We start from the raw sequence: 25,747 nt of genomic DNA on the forward strand, positions 1-25,747 counted from the left end.
ATGCTTAAAAATCATTCCTCCATGGGATTCATTGAGAGTTAAAGCACTAATCATAAAAACAAATAACGTGGTTGAACTCAGGGTCCTATTTCTGCAGCACTGTCTAGCTGTTTTACCTGAGCAAGCTACAAACTTGCTGTGTCTCAATTTCTTAATCTACACAGTAAGAATTGCAAGAGCTATTACTTACATGGTGGTTACTATGTGCCAGATACTGTCTTAAGGGGTTTATAAATTAACTCACTTAATTTTCAAAGCAACCCAATTAGGTAGCACCACTATTTTCAATCTTTTTTTTTTTTCTAAAAATTTATTTATTTATTTGAGAGGGAAAGTGGTACCTTGACTTTGAGACAAAGGGAAAGGTCTTCCATCTGCTGGTTCATTCCAAAATGGCCACCATGGCTGGAGCTGGGCCGATCCAAAGCCGGGAGTCAGGAGCTTCCACTGAGTCTCCCACATGGACACAGGGGCCCAAGTATTTGGGCCATTTTCCTCTGCTTTCCCTAGCCACCGGTAGAGAGCTGGATTGTAAGAGGAGCAGCCGAGACAGGAACCAGTGCCTGTCCGGGATGTTGGCGCTGCAGGTGGAGGCCCAACCTACCATGCCACAGCACCAGCCCCTATTTTTATTCTTATACAAGAGAAAGAGAAGGGGGCAGAGCTGTGGGTAAAGCCGCCACCTGCAGTGCCAACATCCAACATGGGCACCAGTGCGAGTCCCGGCTGCTTCACTTCCTGTCCAGCTCTCTGCTGTGGCCCCATGTGGACCCCTGCACCCGCATGGAAGATCCAAAAGAAGCTCCCAGCTCCTGGCTAGATCTGGCCATGGTGGTCAATTGGGGAGTAAACCAGCAGATGGAAGACCTCTCTCTCTCTCTCTGCCTCTCCTTTTCTCTCTGTGTAACTCTGACTTTCAAATAAATAAATGAATAAATCTTTAAATAAAAAAAGAGAGAGAAAACAAAGGAAGACAGATGAAGTTAAGAGTTCTAATATTTGCTAAAGTAATCCTAGGATCCAGTCTCCTAAGCTTTATACTGCTGTCTCTTGTGAGCAATAGATAATACTAGTAACTAAGAAGCATCTTAAGGTGGTTTGCAAATTAATTGTGTAAAATAAAATACATAAAGAGCTTAGAACACTTTTGGCACATAGTAAGAATTCCATAAATACTAGATTTTTAGCTATTAACATGTCACTTTCTATTTGTAAAAATACAGAACCAAAAGGTGAGATCTTTCAAAATTAGTAACTGGTTTGTACATATAGTTGCCCCAGTTAATAAAAAAATGCTAATTAAAACCTCACGTCACTTTACAGCTATTAAGTTAGTGGTATTTAAAAATGATAGTATCCAAAGCTAGAATTATTGGTACAATACATTGGCATACTCATTTAAACAACATGTTTGCCAGAAACTTGAGAAAGTCTGTGCCATTTCATTTTCAATCCTCTCACTTCTTATGTAGCAGTATGTTGTGGGGGAAATAGCAGGTTTTTGGGTCAGGTGGTCTTGGCTCAGGTAAAAATGAAAATACAAAGAAGGCTTTCCACTTCTAGATAGGTAGCCTTGGCTAGCATAGTTACTTTGAGCACAATTTTCCTCCTCTGTAACCTGGGGCTATTAAGTAATAGCCAAAAAATTGTAAAAATGAGATAATACAAGTAAATTATATGATACTTTGTATTGAACGAATATATGTTTTATTTTTCTTAAGCATGTGCTCCATGGCATTGTTATGGAAATAATTCAAAAGCAAGGTGATTATATAATGTTTTTAAATTTATAATAAAAATCGCAATCAACTTAAATGTTTAATAACAAGGTAAATAGAAAAAGCATTAAGCTGCATTAATATGATGCAATCCTGGTATAGTTACATACATGATAAATGTACAAATGCATTACAACTGGAAAGTGCTTATTGTACAATTTGTATAGTTAATAAAACATTAAAACTAGATTCTAACTTCATGTATAAAAATATTATGGATCTAGAAAACAACACGGAAAACCACCATTTTATTAGACCTTTTTTGTTTTTTTACTTTGTATAATTATTGAAAACATGTCAATTGTCTTAAAATACTTACTGAGATATCAAATCACAAATATTATTATCTGAATGTTTCTTATAAAAATGCCTAAAGTGCCCTGTCATTTCTGTTTCTACCTGAGCTTCAAAGATCTCAAAACTCATACTTACTTCAGATTATTCTAAAGCCAGAATTGCTACAACAAAAGCAGATACATAGGGCCCAGTGTTGTGGTGTAGCAGGTAAAGCCACCACCTACAATGCCAGCATCCCACATGGGCACTGGTTCGAGTCCTGGTTGCTCCACTTCTGATCCAGCTCCCTGCTAATATACCTGGGAAAGCAGGGGCAGATGGTCCAAGTACTTGGGCCCCTGCACCTACACGGGAGATCTGGATGGAGTTCATGGTTTCTGGCTTCAGCCTGGTCTAGCTCGAACAGCTGTGACCTTCTGGGGAGTAAATTAGCTGATAGAAGATCTCTCTCTGTGTCTCCCCCTCTCTCTGTGTAACTCTTTCATGTATATAAATAGGTATTTTAAATATACATGAAAACTTTGAATTTTTAATTTCTTATCATGTATCTAGGATAGAGAATATTAACAACAAATATCTGTTGAGGAGGACTTCAGCAGTTCAAGTCAGCACTTGCACTGCCTGCATCCCATCCATTAGTGCCTGGGTTAGAGTCCGGCTCTAATCATGATTACAGGTTCCTGTTAATGTGTACATTGGGAGGCAGTAGTTGACGACTCAAGTAGTTGAGTCCCTGCCATTCACTGCCTCACAGCTTCAGCCTGGCCCAGACCTGGCTGTTGTGGCATTTGGGAAGTGAGCCACCAGATGGAAGCAGGTTCTCTCTGTCTTTCCCTCAATCTCTGTCTCACTGTATGTAAGTGTGTGTCTGTCAAATAAATAAACAAAAATTAAACAAATATTTGTTGGACATTACTGAATTTCTATAATTTGCAATGAGGTTGAACATTTAAAATATTCTTATTTCCCCTTTTCTATTACTCCTTCTCTCCTCAAATAAACAGCATTTGTCAGTTCATTTAAATAGTAGCTCATTTATAATTCTTCCTTAAAGTGTACTTAGATACATAATGGATTAAAACAAAAATTTTCTATCCCTGTTAGGAATTTGTAAAACATCATGCTGGGTGAAATAAGCCAGTCCCAAAGGGACAAATACCATATGCTCTCCCTGATCGGTGACAACTAACTGAACACCAAAAAGGAAACCTGTTGAAGTGAAATGAACACTGTGAGAAATGGTGACTTGATCAGCCCTTGCCCTGACTGTTGATGAACTTAATATGTTATCCCTCTTAGTATTTTTTTTGTTTGTTCTACTTAATACTTTTGGTTGAATACTGTAATCAATACACAATTCTTCTTAAGTGTTGAAACTTAACTGAAAAGTGATCCCTGTTAAATATAAGAGTGGGAATAAGAGAGGGAAGAGATGTGCAATTCGGGACATGCTCAAGCTGACTTACCTCAAATGGTAGAGTTAGAAACATACCAGGGGATTCCAATTCAATCCCATCAAGGTGGCATGTACCAATGCCATCTCACTAGTCCCAGTGATCAATTTCAGTTCACAATTGATCATAATGATAGGACTAAGAATCAAAGGGAGCACATAAACAAGACTAGTGTCTGTGAATTCTAACCATTGAACAAAAAAGAGAGAGAATGATCCAACATGGGAAGCGAGATACATAGCAGACCCATAGAATGGCGGATGTCCTAAACAGAACTCTGGCCTCAGAATCAGCCCTTAAGGCATGCAAATCTGGCTGAAAAGCCCATGAGAGTATTTCAGGCATGGAAAGCCAAGACACTCTGGCAAAAAAAAAAAAAAAAAAAAAAATGACCTAAATGAAAGATCTCCGCGAGTGAGATCCCAGTGGAAAGAACAGGTCATCAGAGAAGGAGGGACCTTTCTCTGAAGGGAGGAGAGAACTTCCACTCTGACTACAACTTGTCTAAATATGATCATAGTTGGTGAACTCAGGGGACTTCCATAGCCTTGGCAACTCATGACAAGAGCCTAGGGTGATTACTGATGCCATAAACAAGAGTGTCAATTTGTTAAGTCAACAACAGGAGTCACTGTGCACTTACTCCTCATGTAGGATCTCTGTCCTTAATGTGCTGTACATTGTAATTTAATGCTATAACTAGTACTCAAACAGTATTTTTCACTTTGTGTTTCTATGTGGGTGCAAACTATTGAATTCTTTACTTAATGTATACTAAACTGATCTTCTGTATATAAAGAGAATTGAAAATGAATCTTGATGTGAATGGAAGGGGAGAGGGAACGAAAAAGGGGAGGGTTCGGTGGGAGGGAAGTTATGGGGCGGGGAAGCCATTGTAATCCATAAGCTGTACTTTGGAAATTTATTTTCATTAAATAAAAGTTAAAAAAATTTTTCTATAAAAATCAACAGCCATATATTTTGTGAGATATCTTTTTTTAGCTTATAAAATGGCCCAATATCACTTTTGCAAGACCAAGCTAGGAATGGTTAAAAGAAGTACTCTATGATATTTTTAGTTTTTTCAGGTATAAACTATATTTTCTCATGAAGTAAAGAAATGTAGAGTTCCTATGAAAAATGATGAAGAAAAGTGGAAGGATGGAGTGCGAAAAGTAGAGGGAAAAATAAGCTTTCTGCTTTACTGTTTTTGAAGGACTCAATACATTTAATAATAAAACTGTATGTGTATTTTATGTAAAAAGCTGAGACGTCAAGTGCATCTGTAGTTAGAACAATATAGAGGGCTTATGCTCAGTAAAAAGACACAAGTCAACATGAATACACAGAAAGGCTATCAGTATGAAATCCATTCCCAGGATGGCCACGTTCATACCAGGGCTAACTTGAAGTAAGTCATCTATTATATTTCATATTAATGAAGAAATCTCAATTAAGGTTACATCAACTTCCACAGTGCTAAAAAATATCTTATTTGGGTGCAAAGAGTTACCATATTAGACAGCATCAATTAATTTTAAGGAAAAAATAATTCATTTTTACTGGAAATCTTGGACTACTCCCAATGTTGCCTGAAAATTCAAGTCAAATGAAAAGCTCTCACCTATTGCCTGAGATAACAAAGATGTTAAGTGAAAACATACATCTTACGATAGTGTTTTTATAATGTTTTATTTTTAATTTATGGAAGTTGTAGCATTCTAGAGAAACTGGAAAAGTGCATTTCCTCGATAAATGCCTTAATGAGCAGACTCTTTTTGTGTAGTTAAGAAGTAAACGGTACTCTTTCCAAATGGCCAACAGGCACATGAAAAAATGTTCAAGGTCATTAGCAATCAGGGAAATGCAAATCAAAACCACTATGAGGTTTCACCTCACCCCGGTTAGAATGGCTCACATTCAGAAATCTACCAACAACAGATGCTGGCGAGGATGTGGGGAAAAAGGGACACTAACCCACTGTTGGTGGGAATGCAAACTGGTCAAGCCACTATGGAAGTCAGTCTGGAGATTCCTCAGAAACCTGAATATAACCCTACCGTTCGACCCAGCCATCCCATTCCTTGGAATTTACCCAAAGGAATTTAAATTGGCAAACAAAAAAGCTGTCTGCACCCTAATGTTTATTGCAGCCCAATTCACAATAGCTAAGACCTGGAACCAACCTAAATGCCCATCAACGGTAGACTGGATAAAGAAATTATGGGATATGCACTCTTTAGAATACTATACCGCAGTAAGAAACAACGAAATCCAGTCATTTGCAACAAAATGGAGGAATCTGGAACACATCATGCTGAGTGAAATAAGCCAGTCCCAAATGGACAAATACCATATGTTCTCCCTGATTGGTGACAACTGACTGAACACCAAAAAGGAAACCTGTTGAAGTGAAATGGACACTATGGGAAACAGTGACTTGATCAGCATAGCCCTGACTGTTAATGAACAACTTAATACATTATCCCTCTTAGTAGTTTTTTTGTCTGTTCTACTTAATATGACTGGTTTAATTCTGTAATTAATACACAGTTATTCTTAAGTGTTGAAAATTAACTGAAATGTGATCCCTGTTAAACATAAGAGTAGGAATAAGAGGGGGAAGAGATGTATAATTTGGGACATGCTCAAGCTGACTTGCCCCAAATGGTAGAGTTAGAAACATACCAGGGGATTCCAATTCAATCCCATCAAGGTGGCATGTACCAATGCCATCTCACTATTCCAAGTGATCAATTTCAGTTCACAATTGATCATAATGAAAGGACTAAGAGTCAAAGGGAGCACACAAACAAGTCTAGTACCTGCTAACACTAACCGATAGAATAAATAAAGGGGAGAGTGATCCAACATGGGAAGTGAGATACTCAGCAGACTCATAGAATGGCAGATGTCCTAAATAGCACTCTGGCCTCAGAATCAGCCCTAAAGGCATTCGGATCTGGCTGAAAAGCCCATGAGAGTATTTCAGGCATGGAAAGCCAAGACACTCTGGCAAAAGATCTCTGTGAGTGAGATCCCAGTGGAAAGAACAGGTCTTCAAAGAAGGAGGTACCTTTCTCTGAAGGGAGGAGAGAACCTCCACTTTGACTATGACCTTGTCTAAACAAGATAAGAGTCGGAGAACTCAGAGGGCTTCCATAGCCTTGGAAACTCATGACTGGTGCATAGGGAGATTACTGATGCCATAGACAGGAGTGTCAATTGGTAAAGTCAACAACAGGAGTCACTGTGCACTTACTCCTCATGTAGGATCTCTGTCCTTAATGTGCTGTGCATTGAGATTTAATGCTATAACGAGTACTCAAACAATATATTTCACTTTGTGTTTCTATGGAGGTGCAAACTGTTGAAATCTTTACTTAATGCATACTAAACTGATCTTCTGTAAAAAAAAAAAAAAAAAAGAAATTATCAATTCCCAACTTGACTCTCACTGGGATTAAACATGACAATAGGTCTGATCTGATTTCATCATCATTTAAAAAATCATCTATTATTTTTCACTTTATGTTTCTGTGTGGGAGCAAACTGTTGAAATCCTTACTTAATGTATACTAAGCTGATCTTCTGTATATTAAGATAATCGAAAATGAATCTTGATGTGAATGGAAGGGGAGAGGGAGTGGGAAAGGGGAGGGTTGTGGGTGGGAGGGACGGTATGGGGGGGAAGCCATTGTAATCCATAAGTCGTACTTTGGAAATTTATATTCATTAAATAAAAGTTAAAAAAAAATAAATAAAAGGCACCTTAGTTAAAACAAACAAACAAAAAAAAGAAGTAAACGGTACTATTCAATTTAAGCACAGAAATGGCTTCAAGGAGCCAAAAATTAAAAATAAAAAGCTGATGATAAATTTCAAATAAAAGGCTTAGTTTTGGGTTTTTTGTTTGTTTGTTTGTTTGTTTTTTAATTTAAAAGACACAGAGAAGCCATCTGCCAGTTCATTCCCCAAATGCCTGCAATGGCCAGGGCTGGGCTGGAGCTGGAGCCCCAAGCCAAGAATACAACACGGGTCTCCCAAGAGGGTGGCAGGAACCCAATTATTTGAACTAAAACCAGTGCCTCCCAGATTCTGCATTGGCAGGAATTTACAGTCAAGAGCCAGTGCCTGGAAAGAAACCCAGGCTTTCTGTGTGGAATGGGGCTTTCTTAACCACTAGGCTGAACTCTCACTTCCTAAATGTGGTATTTTTAAGGAAGACCCAAAAATGGACCACTTTGATGAAATGTCAGGATATTGCAGGGGGTGAGGGTTAGATAAATGCAGCTAACAATGTTAAGGCATAATATACTTTAAAAACAAAAGTCTCCACTGCAGTATTGCCTGTATCATGAATTTTTATGTACTCTGCTGTTCATTCTGAACTAAAGCAACATTTTTTAAGCTGACATTAAAAATCTTTGCTGTGGGGCTGGATCTATGGTGTACTGGGTAAGGTCGCCATCTGCAGTGCTGGCATCTCATATGGGCACTGGTTCTAGTCCCGGCTGCTCCACTTCTGACCCAGCTCTCTGCTATGGCCTGGGAAAACAGTAAGATAGCCCAAGTCTTTGGGCCCCTGCACCTGTGTGGGAGACGTAGAAGAAACTCCTGGCTCTTGGCTTTGGAATGGCCCAGCTCTGGGCCATTTGCGGAATGAAACAGTGGATGAAAGACCTTCTGCCTTTGCCTCTGCCTTTATGTAACTCTGCCTTTCAAATAAATAAATAAGTCTTTTTTAAAAAATTTTTTGCCAGGCAGAGTTAGACAGCGAGAGAGAGAGAGAGACAGAGAGAGAGAGTTATAGACAGTGAGAGAAAGACAGAGAGAAAGGTCTTCCTTACGTTGGTTCACTCCCCTAATGGCCGCCACGGCCTGTGTTGTGCCAATCCAAAGCCAGGAGCCGGGTGCTTCCTCCTGGTCTCCCATGCAGGTGCAGGCACCAAGGGACTTGGGCCATCCTCCACTGCACTCCCGGGCCACAGCAGAGAGCTGGACTGGAAGAGTAGCAACTGGGACTAGTACCCGGCGCCCCAACTGGGACTAGAACCCGGGGTGCCGGTGCTGCAGGTGGAGGATTAGCCAAGTGAGCTGCGGTGCCAGCCATAAATAAGTCTTTAAAAAAAAAACTTTGCTGAGTAAATACGGGGCTGCTTAAATTCCTACACTAGTTTTTATTATATATTTCTTGACCCAAAATGCCTTTTAAGTCTCACCATTAGATGCTGATTTTGTCCTCAATTGAGAGTTACATGAATTAATGGAATCTGAGAATAGGTGTTTTCTGTTCATTTTGGTAGTTTAAATTTGCTCATTTGAAACAAAAGAAAAAGGTGCTTAGAACTTGAAAGTGTTAAGAGCTTTTCAGCTCTTACTATTTCTTCTTCTAAGCTTAATGATTCCATTCTAAGCTTCAAAGAATCATTCATAATAAGAGAATCAGATGTAAGTGGGAAAGAGAAGGCACACGGCAAGAACAAGAAGAATGAAGAGGCATTTAATGCTCTGCATCTAAATTATCCCCCAAAATATTATGGCTTCAGGTAAAATAGAAATGTTAATAACTGTCATTTCTAAAACCTTGACTAACCAATAAGTACACGTCAGCTATGTCCATTTCTCCTCCGATTTTTAATGGAACAAAGTGACTTTCAGGGGTCAGGAAGTGGGTAACTACATAGACCAGAGTCTCTGGACTTTGATCATAATTGCAGTGCATTACCCATCCATCATTTGTTGCTCCAGGACTATTCCTTACTGAACTCTAAAGGAGACAGAACCTCTGTCAGGACAAATTTGAGCTTCAAAACACCTAATCAGAAACTTGGCTCTCTTGTCCTAAAACAGATTGAAAATTGCTACTTTAATCTCCCAATCCACTTGGCTTTTAAGTAAAGTGAGAACATGAAGTCTCTCTGGGAGGGCATGAATCTCCATGGTTCATTATCTCTGGATATCTTTTTATGAGTGACTAAGGCGACATTAAGTTTCAGTTTGCCTCATTGAAAGCAGCGGTTTCCAAAATTAAGACTGTGGAGAAGGAACCAGTGCTGTGGTTCAGTAGGTTAATACTCCACCTGATCTCTCTGCCTTTCTCTCACTGTCTATCTGTCAAATAATAATAATAATAAAAAGTCTGAGAAAGGAAAAAGAGATACATTTGGCCGGCGCCGTGGCTCACTGGGCTAATCCTCCACCTGCGGCGCCACCACCCCGGATTCTAGTCCCAATTGGGGCGCCGGTTGTGTCCCGGTTGTCCCTCTTCCAGTCCAGCTCTCTGCTGTGGCCAGGAAGGTAGTGGAGGATGGCCCAAGTGCTTGGGCTCTGCAACCGCATGGGAGACCTGGAGGAAGCACCTGGCTCCTGGCTTCAGATCAGTGCAGCGCTGGCCGTAGTGGCCATTTGGCGGGGGGTGAACCAATGGAAGGAAGACCTTTCTCTCTGTCTCTCTCTCTCACTGGCTAACTCTGCCTGGCCAAAAAAAAAAAAAAAAAAAAAAAAAAATTCTCCACCCAAGGCTCTGGCATCCATATTGATTGGTTCTGGTTCTAGTCCCAGCTGCTCCTCTTCTGATCCAGCTCCCTGCTGTGGCCTGACAAAGCAGTATAAGTTGGCCCAAGCACTTGAGTTCCTGTACCGACATGGGAGACTTGGAAGAAGCTCCTGGCTTCAGATTGGCCCAGCTTTGGCCTTTGCGGTCATTTGGGAGAATGAACCAGCAGATGGAAGACGTTTCTCTCTGTCTCTCCCTTGCACTGTCTGCAATTCTGCTTCTCAAATAAATAAATAATCATAAAATAAAAAGACTGTGGACAAATGAAAAATCTTCAATGCTTGATTAAAATGCTGATTTTATCTTCCCTTCCATCACTGTGTATCTTGAAGGTGACTTCAACACAATCTCTAACTTAACATTAACTGGGAACCTAATGGTACTAGAAAGTCTACAGCTCTTTCACCAAATATAGTCTCATAAATACAAGAATAAAAATAGTTTTTGTTTGTTTAATACACAATTCCAATGCCCCACCCACACGTATCCAATCATGATCTCAGAGGATTGATATGACACACTTGATAACATCAAAGTGAGCATGTGTTCTTGTGCTTCATGAAGCTAAATCTAGTCCTCAAGATATTGGTGGTTGTCTAATAGCCAATTTCTCTCCATGTAAAATAGTTTTAGGGTCTCTCGCAGAAGCAACTAACAAACTCACTGTTGCAATGTACTGCCTTCAGGGTTGGGGCTTGCATCTGTAGTCACCAGCTGTCTTGTCCAGCATCCTTCCAATCTTACTTTCACCTCAGAGTACTGGTGTACATTTAGTCCTACTTCAGATTCCTGAGGTTTTGTATTGTATCTCACATCCCTCTTCCATACTCATTATTAAAGAGAAAATCATGTAATAGCTTAGTTAAACAAAAAATAAAACACAGCTTTAATTTCCATATCTACAATTTGTGGATAAATACCTTTTACTCAGTAGATTAGTATCCTATGCTGCTATAAGAAGTTACCATAAACTTAGTGGCCTGAAACAACATAAATTTATCTTACAGTTCTGTAGGAAAGAATCCTGATACAGGTCCCACTGGACTGAAATCAAGGTGTTGGTAGGGCTGTGTACCTTTAGAACTAGTACTGAAACAGTATTTTACACTCTGTGTTTCGTGTGGGTGCAAACTGATGAAATCTTTACTTAATATATACTAAATCGATCTTCTGTATATAAAGATAATTGAAAATGAATTTGATGTGAATGGAATGGGAGAGGGAGCGGGAGATGGGAGGGGTGTGAGTAGGAGGGAAGTTATTGGGGGGAAGCCATTGTAATCCATAAACTGTACTTTGGAAATTTATATTTACTAAATAAAACTTTAAAAAAAAAAAAAAGAACACTGGGGAAATGTCCGTGTCCTTCCCGTTTCCTGCTTCTAGAGGTTCCTTGACTCATGACCGCCACTTTCATCTTCAAAGCCAGCAACAGCCCGTGGAGTCTTTTCTTTCACATTACATCACTTTCACTTTTCTACCTTCCACATCCACTTATAAAGATTCTTATGATTACATATATTAGGATTAATATACCTATCTCAAAATCAGTTGGTTGATACCCTTAGTTCTATCTATAGTCATAATTCTCTTTTGCTACATAATATAACACACACATATGCATCAGGGATTAGTTAGAACGTGACTACCTTTGGAAGCATTATCCCTGCCCACCACACCTGCCTACCTCAGTTAGATCAGATATATGACACATTGGGAAACACTTTGTTAATTGTAACATTTTATACAAATCTAGTAAAATGTTTTGTTCTGTGGTAGACACAGCATTGAACTGGAAGTCAAGTGACTTGAATTGTCAACCTGATTTGGCTATGATTTGGCTGTGCCAATGCTGGGTGACTCAACTCTTCTGGCATTCAGATTGTTCAGTTCTAAAGTACAAGAATTGGAGGAGACAAGTCACGTTGAAGTCAAGATTCATAAGTATTTTTATTCTTAATATATATATAGAGTAAAACTGAACTCAAGGAATGCCTACTTGAAAACCAAGTGTTGCTAGAAAGAAAGTACCAGTCTGCTGGCAAACTATACACAGCACAGTGGAACTTAGTTGAAATTAAGGGGATACAGTAAGGTGACTTACCTTCATATTTAATTCTAGAAGGCCTAGTTGTGAACAGTAGATAAGAGGTGGTTATTCCTGCTTTACTTATGAGGAACTTTGAATTAGATAGCTTATGTGATTTTATGAAAGTCTCATAATCAGTTAGTGGTAGAGTTAAAACTACAATCTAAATTTTTTGGCTGCTCCTAGGTGCACTCTGCTAACACACTTCCACATCTCTCTGCTCAAAAGCAGCCATCAAAATTATAACAGTATTGTACCCTTGGCAAACTACAGTAGCTCAGAAAGGTATTTTGAAACATCCTTGTGAAAATTATGAAGATTTGAAGCACTTCTTCTTGGTTATGATTAAAGATATACTAAACCCTATAGATAAATTGTAACAATATTTCTTGTATTAAAAACATCCAATTCTGCTTATCCTCTGCCTTGCTTCACTTCAAGTACTGCATATAAAAAATACACACAGATGGCAGCATGTTGGCTCATTCCTTTCTGACAGATAGAGACACCTAGTGATAGTAGAGAAGGCTAAATCCTCATATGCTCAATGAACAATCACATCAGAATTGCTTCACTTCAGAAAGCATATTAAGAGCCGATGTTGTGCAGCACACTGAGTTAAGCCATTGTTTGTGACACCAGCATCAAGTTTGAGTCCTGGCTACTTTGATTCCAATCAAGCTCCTTAGTAATGCACCTGAGAAAGCAGCAGCAGATGGTCTGATTTTTAGGCCACTGATGCCCACATGGGAGACCCAGATTCAGTTCCCAGTTCCTGACTTCAGCCTGGCTCATCTCTGTCCTATGCATGTATTTGGGCAGTTAACCAGCAGATGGAAGATCTGTGTGTTTGTGTGTGTCTGTGTGTGTCTGTGTCTCCATCTCTGCCTCTTTCTCTCAGTCACTCTGCCTTTCAAACAAAGAAAGTTTTTAAAAAAGAAATTATATTAAATTATAATATGTTTCATATCAACTGTTTTGGAAATCATATTATGCACATAAATACCTATATTATGCTTGTACTTGCCAAGATCCTGGCAAGAGAAGGGTAACTGAAGATAGGTATATGATGTGGCTCTCTGGAATCAACAGTGGCTGGAAAGGGTTACCACCACTAAGCCTGAAGGAAAAGGTGGGTTGGGAGCAGACGCCTACCTATTGCCTACAGAACCTACTGTCTTTATTAGAAAATCCTACAGGGAGATGCCAGGGAAATGAATATCCCAGTGTCCCTCTCCTCTGGCCCTGCAATCTCCTGCTAGAGGTTCCCACTGGTTAAATGCCACAAGAAATCAGAGGAGAGAGGGACAGATAACATAGTCCTTAAGAGTCAGCTTTGTGGGCATAGAAGATGAAGAAGCAGGCAGAGTGGATGTGCAGGGGCAAGAGGAGGACAACCAATAGGAGCCATGTCTGTCTTTATGTGATGTTATCTGACAAATGAAATGATCATCCACTGTAATTTCATTGTCACTACCCTTCCTTTTGGGATATATTTAGAAAGCACAGTTAATAAAGTTGACATTTAAGCTAGTAAAGCATGAAATTTACAACAAATATGTAATTCACACAGGAAACATTTCCTACCCATCGACACAGTATTTTAACAGTTTGATGCTTCTTTTGAGTAGAGGCTGACAGAAAAATAATACAAAACTTTTTACGAGAGGTTCAAATTATAGTGGTGCTTAAATTTATCTTATTTTTAGCTCTAAGATACCACAGTGTTTCAAAATTTAATTTTAATTCATTTTTATCATTTTAACTGGCTCAGTTTTTGAAAAGATATTTTGGAAAGCATTTAATCTATTAGAATTAATTGGTTAAATGCATTTTATACTGTATACACATGTTGAAATATTATATTGCATTCCATAAAAATACAATTTAATACATGTTAATCCAAAATGTAAAAGGCATTAAATTAATTAAAGGTAATAGTTTACAATCTAGGGCATTCTGGACTCCAGAAAATGTGAAACTGCCAAAATTATAATTCAAACAAAGTGATAAAGATTTAACTCATTAAATGTTAAATTTTACATTCATTTTGCATGTTTACCCAATAAAAATTAAAGAATCAACAAAAAAATCACTGTGTAAAGATTATTTAAAAAATAAGGAAACAGTAATGAAACCATTGATTTATTTATTGATCTAACATAATTTTTAAATTGTTATTTATTTATTTATTTGAGAGGTAGAATTACAGAGAGTGAGAGGGAGAGACAGAGAAAAAGGTCACTCCCCAAATGGCTGTGGCTGGAGCTACACCAATCCTAATCCAGTAGCCAGGAGCTACTTCCAGGTCTCCTACACAGGTGGGACTTGGGCCATCTACTGCTTTCCCAGGCCACAGCAGAGAGATGGCTCCAAAGAGGAGCAGCCAGGACTAGAACCGGCGACCATATGGGATGCCAGCACCACAGATGGAGGATTAACCTACTGTACCACAGTGCTGGCCCCCAACATAATTTCATAACTGTTTTAATATTTTTATTAAAATAAAATTAGTGGCTGGCGCCATGGCTCACTAGGCTAATCCTCCGCCTGCGGTGCTGGCACACTGGGTTCTGGTACTGGTTGGGGCACTGGATTCTGTCCCGGTTGCCTCTCTTCCAGTCCAGCTCTCTGCTGTGGCCCGGGAGTGCAGTGGAGGATGGCCCAAGTCCTTGGGCCCTGTACCCCATGGGAGACCAGGAGAAGCACCTGGCTCCTGCCTTCGGATCAGCGCAGTGTGCCGGCCGCAGCGCACCAGCCATGGCGGCCGTTGGAGGGTGAACCAACAGTAAAGGAAGAACTTTCTCTCTGTCTCTCTCTCTCACTAACTATGCCTGTCCAAAAAAAAAAAAAAAATAGTAATAAAACAACACCAGGCCAGCGCCACGGCTCACTAGGCTAATCCTCCACCATGCAGCGCCGGCACACCGGGTTCTAGTCCCGGTCGGGGCACTGGATTCTGTCCCGGTTGCCCCTCTTCCAGGCCAGCTCTCTGCTGTGGCCAGGGAGTGCAGTGCAGGATGGCCCAAGTCCTTGGGCCCTGCACTCCATGGGAGACCAGGAGAAGTACCTGGCTCCTGCCTTCGGATCAGCATGGTGCGCTGGCGCGGCGGCCATTGGAGGGTGAACCAACGGCAAAAGGAAGACCTTTCTCTCTGTCTCTCTCTCTCACTGTCCACTCTGCCTGTCAAAAACAAAAAACAAAAAAACAAAAACAAAAAAAACAAAAAAAAACCACATGTAGTCATGTTCAATTTCTCTTCTACTTTGAAATGGTCAATTTCATCAAAAGGCAAATAAACAGTGGTGACTGGCACAGCAATTCACTTACTGCTTTGGATACTTCCTGCATCCCATTTCAAGGTTCCCTTTCCAAGTCCCAGCTACTCTCCTTCTGATCCAGCCTAATGGGTACCCTAGGAGGCACCGGGTGCTGGCTCAAGTACTTGGGTCCCCACATCCCATGTGTGAGACTAAGATAGCATTCAGGGCTCCTAGCTTCAGCTTAGCCAAGCCCTGGATAATGCAGGCATTTGGAAAATGAACCAGCAGTTAGAAGATTTCTTTCTGTGTCTCTCTCCCTGTCTTTCAAATAAGATGAAAATAAATCAATAAAAGAAGATTTCTTTCTGTGTCTCTCTCCCTGTCTTTCAAATAAGATGAAAATAAATCAATAAAAATGCAAAGGTGAATCCAATAAGACTACAGTTTTAACTTTTCTTGATGTTTAGAAACGCTTCTGCAGAAACTAAGTTAGCATCAATTAAGAAGGGTAGGAGTATAGGCAGGAGGGAGATGGGGTAGGAAGAATCACTATGTTCCTAAATTTGAATAGATGAAATGCATGAAGTTTGTATTCCTTAAATAATTTTTTTAAAAAAAGAGCACAACTGGCCGGCGCCACGGCTCACTAGGCTAATCCTCTGCCTAGCGGCGCCGGCACACCGGGTTCTAGTCCCGGTTGGGGCGCCGGATTCTGTCCCGGATGCCCCTCTTCCAGGCCAGCCCTCTGCTGTGGCCAGGGAGTGCAGTGGAGGATGGCCCAGGTGCTTGGGCCCTGCACCCCATGGGAGACCAGGAAAAGCACCTGGCTCCTGGCTCCTGGCTCCTGCCATCGGATCAGCACGGTGCACCGGCCGCAGCGCGCCGGCCGCGGCGGCCATTGGAGGGTGAACCAACGGCAAAGGAAGACCTTTCTCTCTGTCTCTCTCTCTCACTGTCCACTCGGCCTGTCAAAAAAAAAAAAAAAAAAAAAAAGAGCACAACTAATTTCATAATATGTCAATATGTTCAGGTGGGAAGGAAAAGTGGAATATTTTCAAAAATGGAGAGTGGCAAGATGGTGGAATAGGAAGGGAGCACACTGATAGTCCTGGAAGAGACAGTTTAATAAAAGTGAAGATACTGCAGGTTCAAGGAAGAGTAGGGGAAGAAACAGCAGTGGAAACTCTTGTGGAACTAGTGATTCACAGTGGACCTGCGTGGAGGGTGTGGGAGCCCACGGCTCGGGACACCAGTGGCAGAATCAACGCACCAGTGCTGGAACGTGAGGTGTGCCAAACCTCAATAGCGCAAGACACCGGTGGGAAAGCGGAAAGAGGAGACTAGAGGGAACGAGGCTTGAAACCCCATGGGGAAAAGTTCACCAGGCTAACTAGAAGAGAGAGAGAAAAAAAAAGTGACCGGTAGGGACACGAGTTTCTCTCTCTCTGCTCACCTCTCAAAGGCAAGCAAGACAAAGAACAGGCACCATTTTGGACATACGTCATAAGCGGCGCGACCTCTGGACTGCACCCGCCCTCAGCCAAGCAGAAAAACCTGACTCTGGGGGTGTGAAATAACAGGAGATTAGGACCTAGTGAATGGGTGGTCCTAATGAACTGAGACTGTGAAAAAAGAGACGGTGGGTGAGAGAACTCCCAGAATTCACGTGAGTACTCTCCAGAGACACTACAATTCGGTAACCTTAGCAACCCAGTGGGAGACTGCAGGAGAATTTGAGTCCACACTGAGGGCAGAACAGATTCCCTGCATGGTCCTTGGGAAAGAGCTTCCAATGTCTGGCTCCTGTGGGTATATCATTCGCCTGCTAACTATCTTCAATTCTGTTCAGCTGTGCGGAATTACTTCCCTTCTGAATCAAAAGAAAAGAAAAGAAAAGAAAAGAAAAGACAAGAGGGAGGGAGGGAGGGAGGGAGGGAGAGAGAAAGAAGGAAAGAAGGAAAGAAGGAAAGAAGGAAAGAAGGAAAGAAGGAAAGAAGGAAAGAAGGAAAGAAAGAAAGAAAGAAAGAAAGAAAGAAAGAAAGAAAGAAAGAAAGAAAGAAAGAAAGAAAGATTGATTTACCATGCCTAACCTGGGAGTGTCACCTTTGGCACACCCTTAACCCTGAGGAACCAAACAGTGAAACATAAAGAAAAGATTCTAAAATGTGCAAGAGAGAAACGTCAGATTACTCTCAGAGGATCTCCAATTAGACTCACAGCAAACTTCTCATCAGAAACCCTACAGGCTAGAAAGGAATGGCAAGACATAGCCCAGGTACTAAGAGAGAAAAACTGCCAGCCCAGAATATTATATCCTGAAAAGCTCTCATTTGTGAATGAATGTGAAATAAAGACCTTTCATAGCAAACAGAAATTGAAAGAATTTGTCGCCACTCATCCAGCCCTGCAAAAGATGCTTAAAGATGTGTTACACACAGAAACACAGAAACACGGTCATCAATATGAAAGAAGGTAAAGGAAGGAAACCTCACAGCAAAAGATCACAGGAAGTTCAAAACATATATTAGAAAATATCTTTGGGAAATGGCAGGGCAAAGTTACCACTTATCAAAAGTCACATTGAACGTTAATGGCTTGAACTGTCCAGTTAAAAGACACCGATTGGCTGATTGGATTAAGGAACAAAACCCATCTATTTGCTGCTTATGTTCAGGTGGGAAGGAAAAGTGAAACAGAAGATTAAATCTATCTATCTCTCTATATTTTTTTAAAGATTATTTATTTGAAAGTCAGAGTTACACAGAGAAAAAAGGAGAGGCAGAGAGAGAGAGAGAGAGTCTTCCATCCACTGGTTCACCTCCAAATTGGCCACAACCGCCGGAGCTGCACCTATATGAAGTCAGGAGCCAGGAGATTCTTCCAGTTCTCCCATACAGGTGCAGCCTACTGCTTTCCCAGGCCATAGCAGAAAGCTGGACTGGAAGTGGAGCAGCCGGGACTTGAACTGGTTCCCATATGGGATGCCAGCACTGCAGGCAGCGGCTTTACCCGCTATGCCACAGTGCTGGCCCCTATGAAATCTTTATTTTAATGGAGGGAATGACTATCATAGTACTTTGAATTGTGTATTAAAGCTGGTTTTTAGAAAATGACATTAACATTCAATAATTGGGGCATGTTTTTGGTTTAGTGGTTAAGATATCACTTGAAACACTCATATCCAATTTGGAATATCTGGGTTCAAATTCCAGCTCTGTTTCCTGTCCCAGCTTTCTGCTGGCAAATACCCTGGGAGGTAGTAGGTGATGGCTCAACAAATTGGGGCTCTGCCACCCAGGTGGGAGACCTGGATTGAGTTCCTGGGTCCTAGCTTTGACCCTGCCCAGTTTCAGCTGTTACAAGCATTTTGGGACTGGACCATCATAGAATCTCTCTCTCTTGCTCTCATTTTCCTTCTTTGTCTCTCTTTTTCTCACTCTCTCTGCTGTTCAAATTAATAAATAATTTTTTTTAAAGTTAGTAATAAATGATAATAGCATCTATCATTTATTATATTCTGTGATAAAAGGAAATTATTAATTAAGGTTGCCTGGAATTTAAAATATCAAGATTTCTTGTTAATTCTTTTGTAAAAAAATTCTCTTTCATAACTTCTTTCTAAAGACAAGGTCAGGAAAGACAAATTTAACTATGTAGATGACTATGATTATGGAATGATTAAATTTGGTCTTTCTTAAAATAGGTTTGTAAACTGAGAACTACGGGCTTGTCTGCTTAGAAAAACCAACTCAAATCCATTCACGAATTAGCATTAAAGAGAATATTCTGATATCCTTGTTTGGACAATATCCAGTATCATATAAATTTCCTATAGTAATATTTTAATTATTCATTCTTTTATTGGCTAGGTAGTACAGGAGGGAAAATAGTAACAGTTCAGCCCTTAAACTATGTGATAGTTAAAATAATTGAGGAAAACAAATCTGATATTAAATATTCAAGTATTCTAGAATTAAACATTATAACCACATCTTATACATATTTTGTATCTGCAGTGCCATGTATGGAAACTTAGCTTAGTTACAAATATCTTTCTCTTCTTTGGTTCATTTTGGGGTTGTGATTTCATTTCAACAGGAAGAAGGTATTCTTTTGTAGAACAATTTATTATGCAAATAAATGTCCCTTAATCATCCTGAACCACAATCTCACAGCTTGCCAAAGACTCCACTGTCTCCTCCAAAAGTAATATTCAACATGATTAAAGTTCAGGGCATTCTACGAACATTTAAGATCATTTCAAAATATTATTATTTATAATTTTACAATATGTGACCTAACAGGTTGTCAGGGCAACACTTAAAGTAATTTCTCTTTCCAATTATATTTAAAGATTTTTCTCATCAATCACTAGAAATGCCTCTAGACAGAGGTGTGCTGAATAAAAATGTGGGTTGTTTGCCAATACCAGAACATTTCTTCTATAGCTACTATAGATTCAAGTACCTACTTTGGGGAAAATGTTCTCAACGGAAGTTTCAAGGTTAATGTTTCATCCCAATTATGTTCTTAGAAATGTTATTTCAAAAAAGTGTTTCTTCTGTGTTTTTATTGACCCAACCCCCAACTCCAAATACAACTAGTTTTTAAGTGATTGGAAGAGTTAAATCCCAGAGCCATTCATCTCTGTAAAACTGTTGTCCCTGGCAAACAGAGAGGCAGCAGTCACTTCCCCATTCATTCCCATTTCCCATTTCCACCTGGGAGAGTGACCACAAACTTGCTTCCTCTCTTTCCTTTTCCTCCTGTTTTTCTGTCTCCACCATTCCATTTACCTGTCGGCCTTACTTTACCTCCGCTGCTTTCTCACACAGACCGCCAGAAACCCGGCAAGAAGAGAAACACATTCATGCCCTACATGGCGGCAAATCATATTAATGAGAAAAGATCACAGTCTTTCATAATCCCCTCGGCAGTGCCACTGTAACTGAGTCCTGTCCAGAAGGAGCAGACTCTGCTTCCAGTACACAGCTCCAATAGGCACAGGTGGTGCCCACAAATTAACTCCTTTGTAACCTCACTGTTTTCAATACTCAGAGGGCCTCTCTCATTAGTCTTATAAAATAAAGTATGAAATTCCAACATCAAATCTCATGCTGTTAAATTAACAACATCACACCGCTACATACGACACGAATATCTCCCATAACTTTATGACTGGAAAAACACTGTTCAGATTTCATTTACCAGTTTAAAAATAGCAAACCCTAACTTGAAACATTCACTCACACTCATACACAAATACATACACAATTGTGCACTCTCACTAATATTCCTTCTCAATGCTAGGCAAATATTTCTTCCTATAAATACAAATAAAATTCAGCATAATCACAAGCTTTAAAAATTGGATTTGTCAAAAGATGTTTGTTGTGAAACAAATCAAATAGAAAATATTCCTTCGATCCAAAATGACAAACCACAATCTGTGTGTGGTATAACAACCATTATTTATCAATCTATTTTTAATGTAATTCAAAATTATTTTAACTTGAAGATCATCCACAGATTATATCCCTGCCCAGTGAAATCTCCTGTTCTTGGGTGGGAGGATGCTGAGTAAGGTAAAATTTATATTTCAAACATCTTAAAATGCCCTCATAACATTTTTTAATAAATGCAGAGAATGTCTTCGAACTTTGTCACTTTGTAGATCCAGACATGAACTAAAAACACACTTCAGAAAAGATGATCACAGACCACAGCAAGTCCAGCACAGTCTCACTGTGCTCAGTAAACAAGGAGGGGTTACTCTTTGTAAGTGGCAGAAACACTCATCATACACAAGGCACTCCAAGTAAGTTTTGATAGAAGCTACGTCACAAACTCACCGCTGGATGTAAGGGTCAGGGCAGTACTGTAGGGTGGCACACCGTGAAGTTTCAAAATTCATTTCCTTCAACTCTCTTTGATAACAACAGATGGAAAATTATAGAAAATAGACACATAGACCTGTGTAGATATAGATGTAAAGCCAAGAGGCTAAAAGCAATAGGGTCAAAAGCTATCAAACATAGAAGTTGAGACACTTCCTCCCTTCACACATATTTGCAAGGAGGCGGAGCGTTTCTTGATTTTAGCCAATGAGATTAATCAAGTGACTCAAACCTCATAAACAGTCGATTCTTACCAGCTGGGCATCCTCTCTAAGGTTGTTCTTACCCCTGTAGCACAGTTTTAGAGTCCTTGATGTATAGTAGCCACCCTTCTTGTTGGCAATTTGGAGGCATCGTTGAACTTCTGATCTCTCTCGTGATTGGATGTTGGCATGAATGGCATCAGAGTTTAATTTCAGCAGCCTGGACTTTTGTAACAGATCTGAGCTGATGAGAGTCCACCCTGCTCCAACCAAATAACATTTCCTCTGTCTGGACACTGCTCTGATTTGAGGGCTTCGGTGGCAGCTTCTGGGGTTAAAATGTTTCTGCAGAGCTGCTTAGGGAACTTTTTTTTTTCCTTCTTCTCCACCCACCCTTCCCCTCCCCCCTTCAGTCTCCCTTTCAGCCAACCGCCTGTTGTGGTCACAATCTCAAATAGCAAAGACAGGGAAATTCCTTGATTATATTTAACCTAGAACTCGCTCTTCGTCTCAACTAAGAGAAAGAGATATCCATTCACATCTCCCTTAGAAGTTTTGCTTGCCCCAAATAAAATAAACTTTATTCAAATGCTTAAATATCCTGCTTCAAACACACACCCACAATAATTTTCTTTAAATGATATGAGAGTAGGTATTAATATGCTATATAAGAATATTTTGAAGCTTACAAAATTATTTCAAACTGATAATGAAAATATTCTAGTTTATTTCTATCTCCATCACTATCAGTCCATCACACTCCCTTATTTATGTCTTTTTATTTTTATGATGTTGGTTTCCTTTGACTTGACCTCCTTTGGAATGAAACTGTAAAATTGTTCAGAAATTCCAAAACTTAATATCAGGAAAAGTCTACATACAGAAAAATTTCCTTCCTTTTTGAATATGACTGAAAGCCTATGTTGGCTTTGTGGATCTGGAAATTGAATGAAACATGATTCAGAAGCTAAATTAGAATAGACTTCAACAGAGAAAGAAATGTGTGTTCCCAGTGTCTCTAACATGGCACGTTCACATCTTCCATTCATTCTTTAATCACAGGACACCTGTAAACTGGTGAGATCCCAGATGTCAAAGTTGTGAGACAATCTATAGTTCTTTTCAGGTAAATTTGGTATTTCCCTATATGAAATTCTAGTTCAAAATGTGTTTCATAAAAATACTTTATTTATTGCTTCAGCCGGGATGGAAAGGAGAAGCTATTTAAAACTTGACATTCTCTTCCTTTACTTAGCCTGAGAGTGTCTAACATCTGTGAATTGTAAAATTCACAAACAAGCTGCCCTGAGCTCAAGCCAAATCAAACAGCTTGTTCTACAAAATGTGAAACTTGAAGGGAAGATCATTTTGCTAATTAATTATAGATTTGTTAATTGGAATTAAAGTGTTTGGCTTGCTTCCCTGCTATTCACAAATACACATGACTTGAAATCAGAGTTCTGAATTGAAAATCATCTATTTCGTGTGACTGTGGCTAACTGGTTCCATCACATTGGGCACACTTTCCCCATTTATAAAATGAGAAATGAAATGATGGTGTCTAGTGCAGAGCTTCTCCAATGTTAATGTACCCATGGATCACCTAGAATCTTGCGAATGCAGATTCTGGCTCAGAGCTCCAGGGTGGAGCTCAAGATTCTAAAATTGCTAATACATCCCAAGGTTACACCATTGCTACACAGCTCTTTGACCACACTTTGGAGTAGCAGGCTTTCCAAGTTTAATATTTATCAATTAATGGCTCTAGGAAATATCAAAAAGCTCTTCTAAATCATATTTTAATTATCATCCTAGGCTATAAAATTTCAAAACAATCAATTTGTAAACATTCTGAGTATGTTCTTTAAAAAGTTCACAGCCTACTTTATTTTTAAAAAGAACATTTAAAATGCATGCCATGGCATCTATATTTTATATAAAATCTTAAATTTACTTAGCTAAGGACTGCTATTAAAAGACATTACTTTATGTAAATAATATGAAAAGTATGGTTCTCACTGTGTTATGAAAATAGAGTTATCTTGGTTATGGGAAAAAAGGCAAACTTTCTAAAATTCAAATAGCACACTTGTAGCACACAGGCAGCCACAACTTTGGAAAATATGTGACAATGATATTGTAATTACCATAATTGTCTCTTATATTTATATTGCATCCTTTTCTCCCCAGGGGACATATGTAATTATTCAAATGTATAAATTATTTTTTGGTATACAAGTTTGATGCTTTCCCAAGACTTTAAGTTTATTAGGCAGAGCTTGTAATAGAATAAAGTACACAGAAGCCTAGCACATGACCTGATTGCATGATGTTCCTTGAAGACTTTTGATTTGTATGAAGTGGATAATAAAAGGCTTAGAGCAACAGCAGTATTTAAGACATGCAACACAAGACATACTATAGAGAAAGGGACACTTTCTTCTTTTCAAACTCCTGGCAGCCAAGAATGCACAATCTGCCAAACTCCAGTATTCATTATACAAACCTTCTCATTTATAGCTGTGAGAATTATGTCACAGCTACACTTCTTTATACACAGTCACCTCTATGATACATAATTTTCTGGTTGCTCTCCTGCATTGACTCTTATTTTGTTTTTCACCAAGAATGTTTTTAGGGGTGGGCATTGTATCACAACAGGTTAGGCTACTGCTTGGGATGACTGACTATATCCCTTATCCGAATGCCAGTTGGAGGCCAGGGTACTCCGTGCTTCTGATCCAGCTCTTCGCTACTCCATGCTTTTGATCCAGCTCCTTGCTAATGTGCTTGGGAAGGCAGTAGATGATGTCCTGAGTAACTAGATCTCTGCCACTCATGTGGGAGACCAGGTAGAGTTAAGGGTTCCTGGCTTTACCCTGTCCCAGCCCTGGCTTGTGCGGAAATTAGTTACACGAAGCAATTCAAAGATGGTGCCCAGAGGAAGTAAGGTGGGCAGAATCCAAAGTTGTTTACCACTAAAGCTAACTGGCCATGCAACATCAGGGGAGGTAACAAAACTAGTAAGTGTATAGACATATGGCTAGTCCTATAGAAATCATCCCGTAAAGTGACCCTTTAAGTGATTGTTTGGTCCTTATGCCCTGCCCCAATGACTGCAGTTTTGTGCTTTAAAAGGCTTTGCTAGACTTGACTCCCCGCTGCGTCTGATTGTCTCCAGGATCAGGAGGCTGGGGAACGGACGAGCGGCACACTTACCTTTCTTCTTACCCAGTCCATCCTCATACAGGTGGACTAAGACCCTTCACTGGCTACTGTGAATAACTGGAGAATGAACTAGTATTTGGGGAGTGAACCAACAAAAGGAAGATTCATTCTCTCTCTGTCTCTCTCTCTCTTCCCCACACCCCATTTATGCTACTCTGTCTTTCAAATAAATAAATAAATAATTTTAAAACCCATCTGCACAAATCTGCTTTGTACACATATTTTTTTTTTTCAAGATTTATTTTATTTATTTGAAAGAGTTACAGATAGAGGTAGAGCCAGCGAGAGAGAGAAGTCTTCCATCTACTGGTTCATTCCCCAAATGGCCGCAACAGCCAGACCTGAGTTGATCCGAAGCCAGGAGCTGAGAGCTTCTTCCGGGTCTCCCACATGAGTGCAGGGGCCCAAGTACTTGGGCTATCTTTTACTGTTTTCCCGGGCCAGAGTAAAGAGCTGCATTGGAAGTGGAGCAGCTGTGACTAGAACGGGCACCCAACTGGGATGCTGGCACTGCAGGCCAGGGCTTTAATCTGCTGCACCACAGTGTTGGCCCCTCGTGCACATCTTTCAAAGACCAGGAAGACTCCCTCATTCCTCCAGATAAAAGGAATCTACCCTGCCTCTGATGTCATAAATCATTATGATACGCAATCATTCGTGCAAGAGTACCTAGAATTTTCTTTCTAGGACTTTTTTTTATTTATTTATTTTTATTTTTGACAGGCAGAGTGGACAGTGAGAGAGAGACACAGAGAGAAAGGTCTTCCTTTACTGTTGGTTCACCCCCAGTGGGCGCTGCAGCCGGCGCACTGCGGCCGGCGCACCGCGCTGATCCAAAGCCAGGAACCAGTTGCCTCTCCTGGTCTCCCATACGGGTGCAGGGCCCAAGGACTTGGGCCATCCTCCACTGCACTCCCAGGCCACAGCAGAGAGCTGGACAGGAAGAGGAGTGACCAGAACAGAATCTGGCTCCCCGAC

At 40.1% G+C, this 25,747-nt stretch overlaps 1 protein-coding gene across 7 annotated transcripts in view; it reads right to left on the reverse strand.

Moving 5' to 3' along the window:
* TP63 (tumor protein p63) overlaps nt 1-21,997 on the reverse strand; it is a 254,016-nt gene extending 232,019 nt beyond the window's left edge. For 5 of the 7 annotated variants that reach the window (XM_008266646.4, XM_002716509.5, XM_051818895.2 and 2 more), the window contains exon 1: nt 21,294-21,648. In XM_008266646.4, coding sequence (XP_008264868.3) covers nt 21,294-21,355 — 62 coding nt within the window. In that variant the 5' untranslated portion in view covers nt 21,356-21,648. Of the gene's footprint in view, nt 1-21,293 lie in introns of all 7 variants that reach the window. The other 2 variants (XM_070072370.1, XM_008266649.4) reach the window with 2 other exon arrangements.
* Between the last annotated feature and the right edge of the window lie 3,750 nt (nt 21,998-25,747).

Source organism: Oryctolagus cuniculus, chromosome 4, assembly GCF_964237555.1.
Source record: "Oryctolagus cuniculus chromosome 4, mOryCun1.1, whole genome shotgun sequence".
Lineage (NCBI taxonomy): Eukaryota > Metazoa > Chordata > Mammalia > Lagomorpha > Leporidae > Oryctolagus > Oryctolagus cuniculus.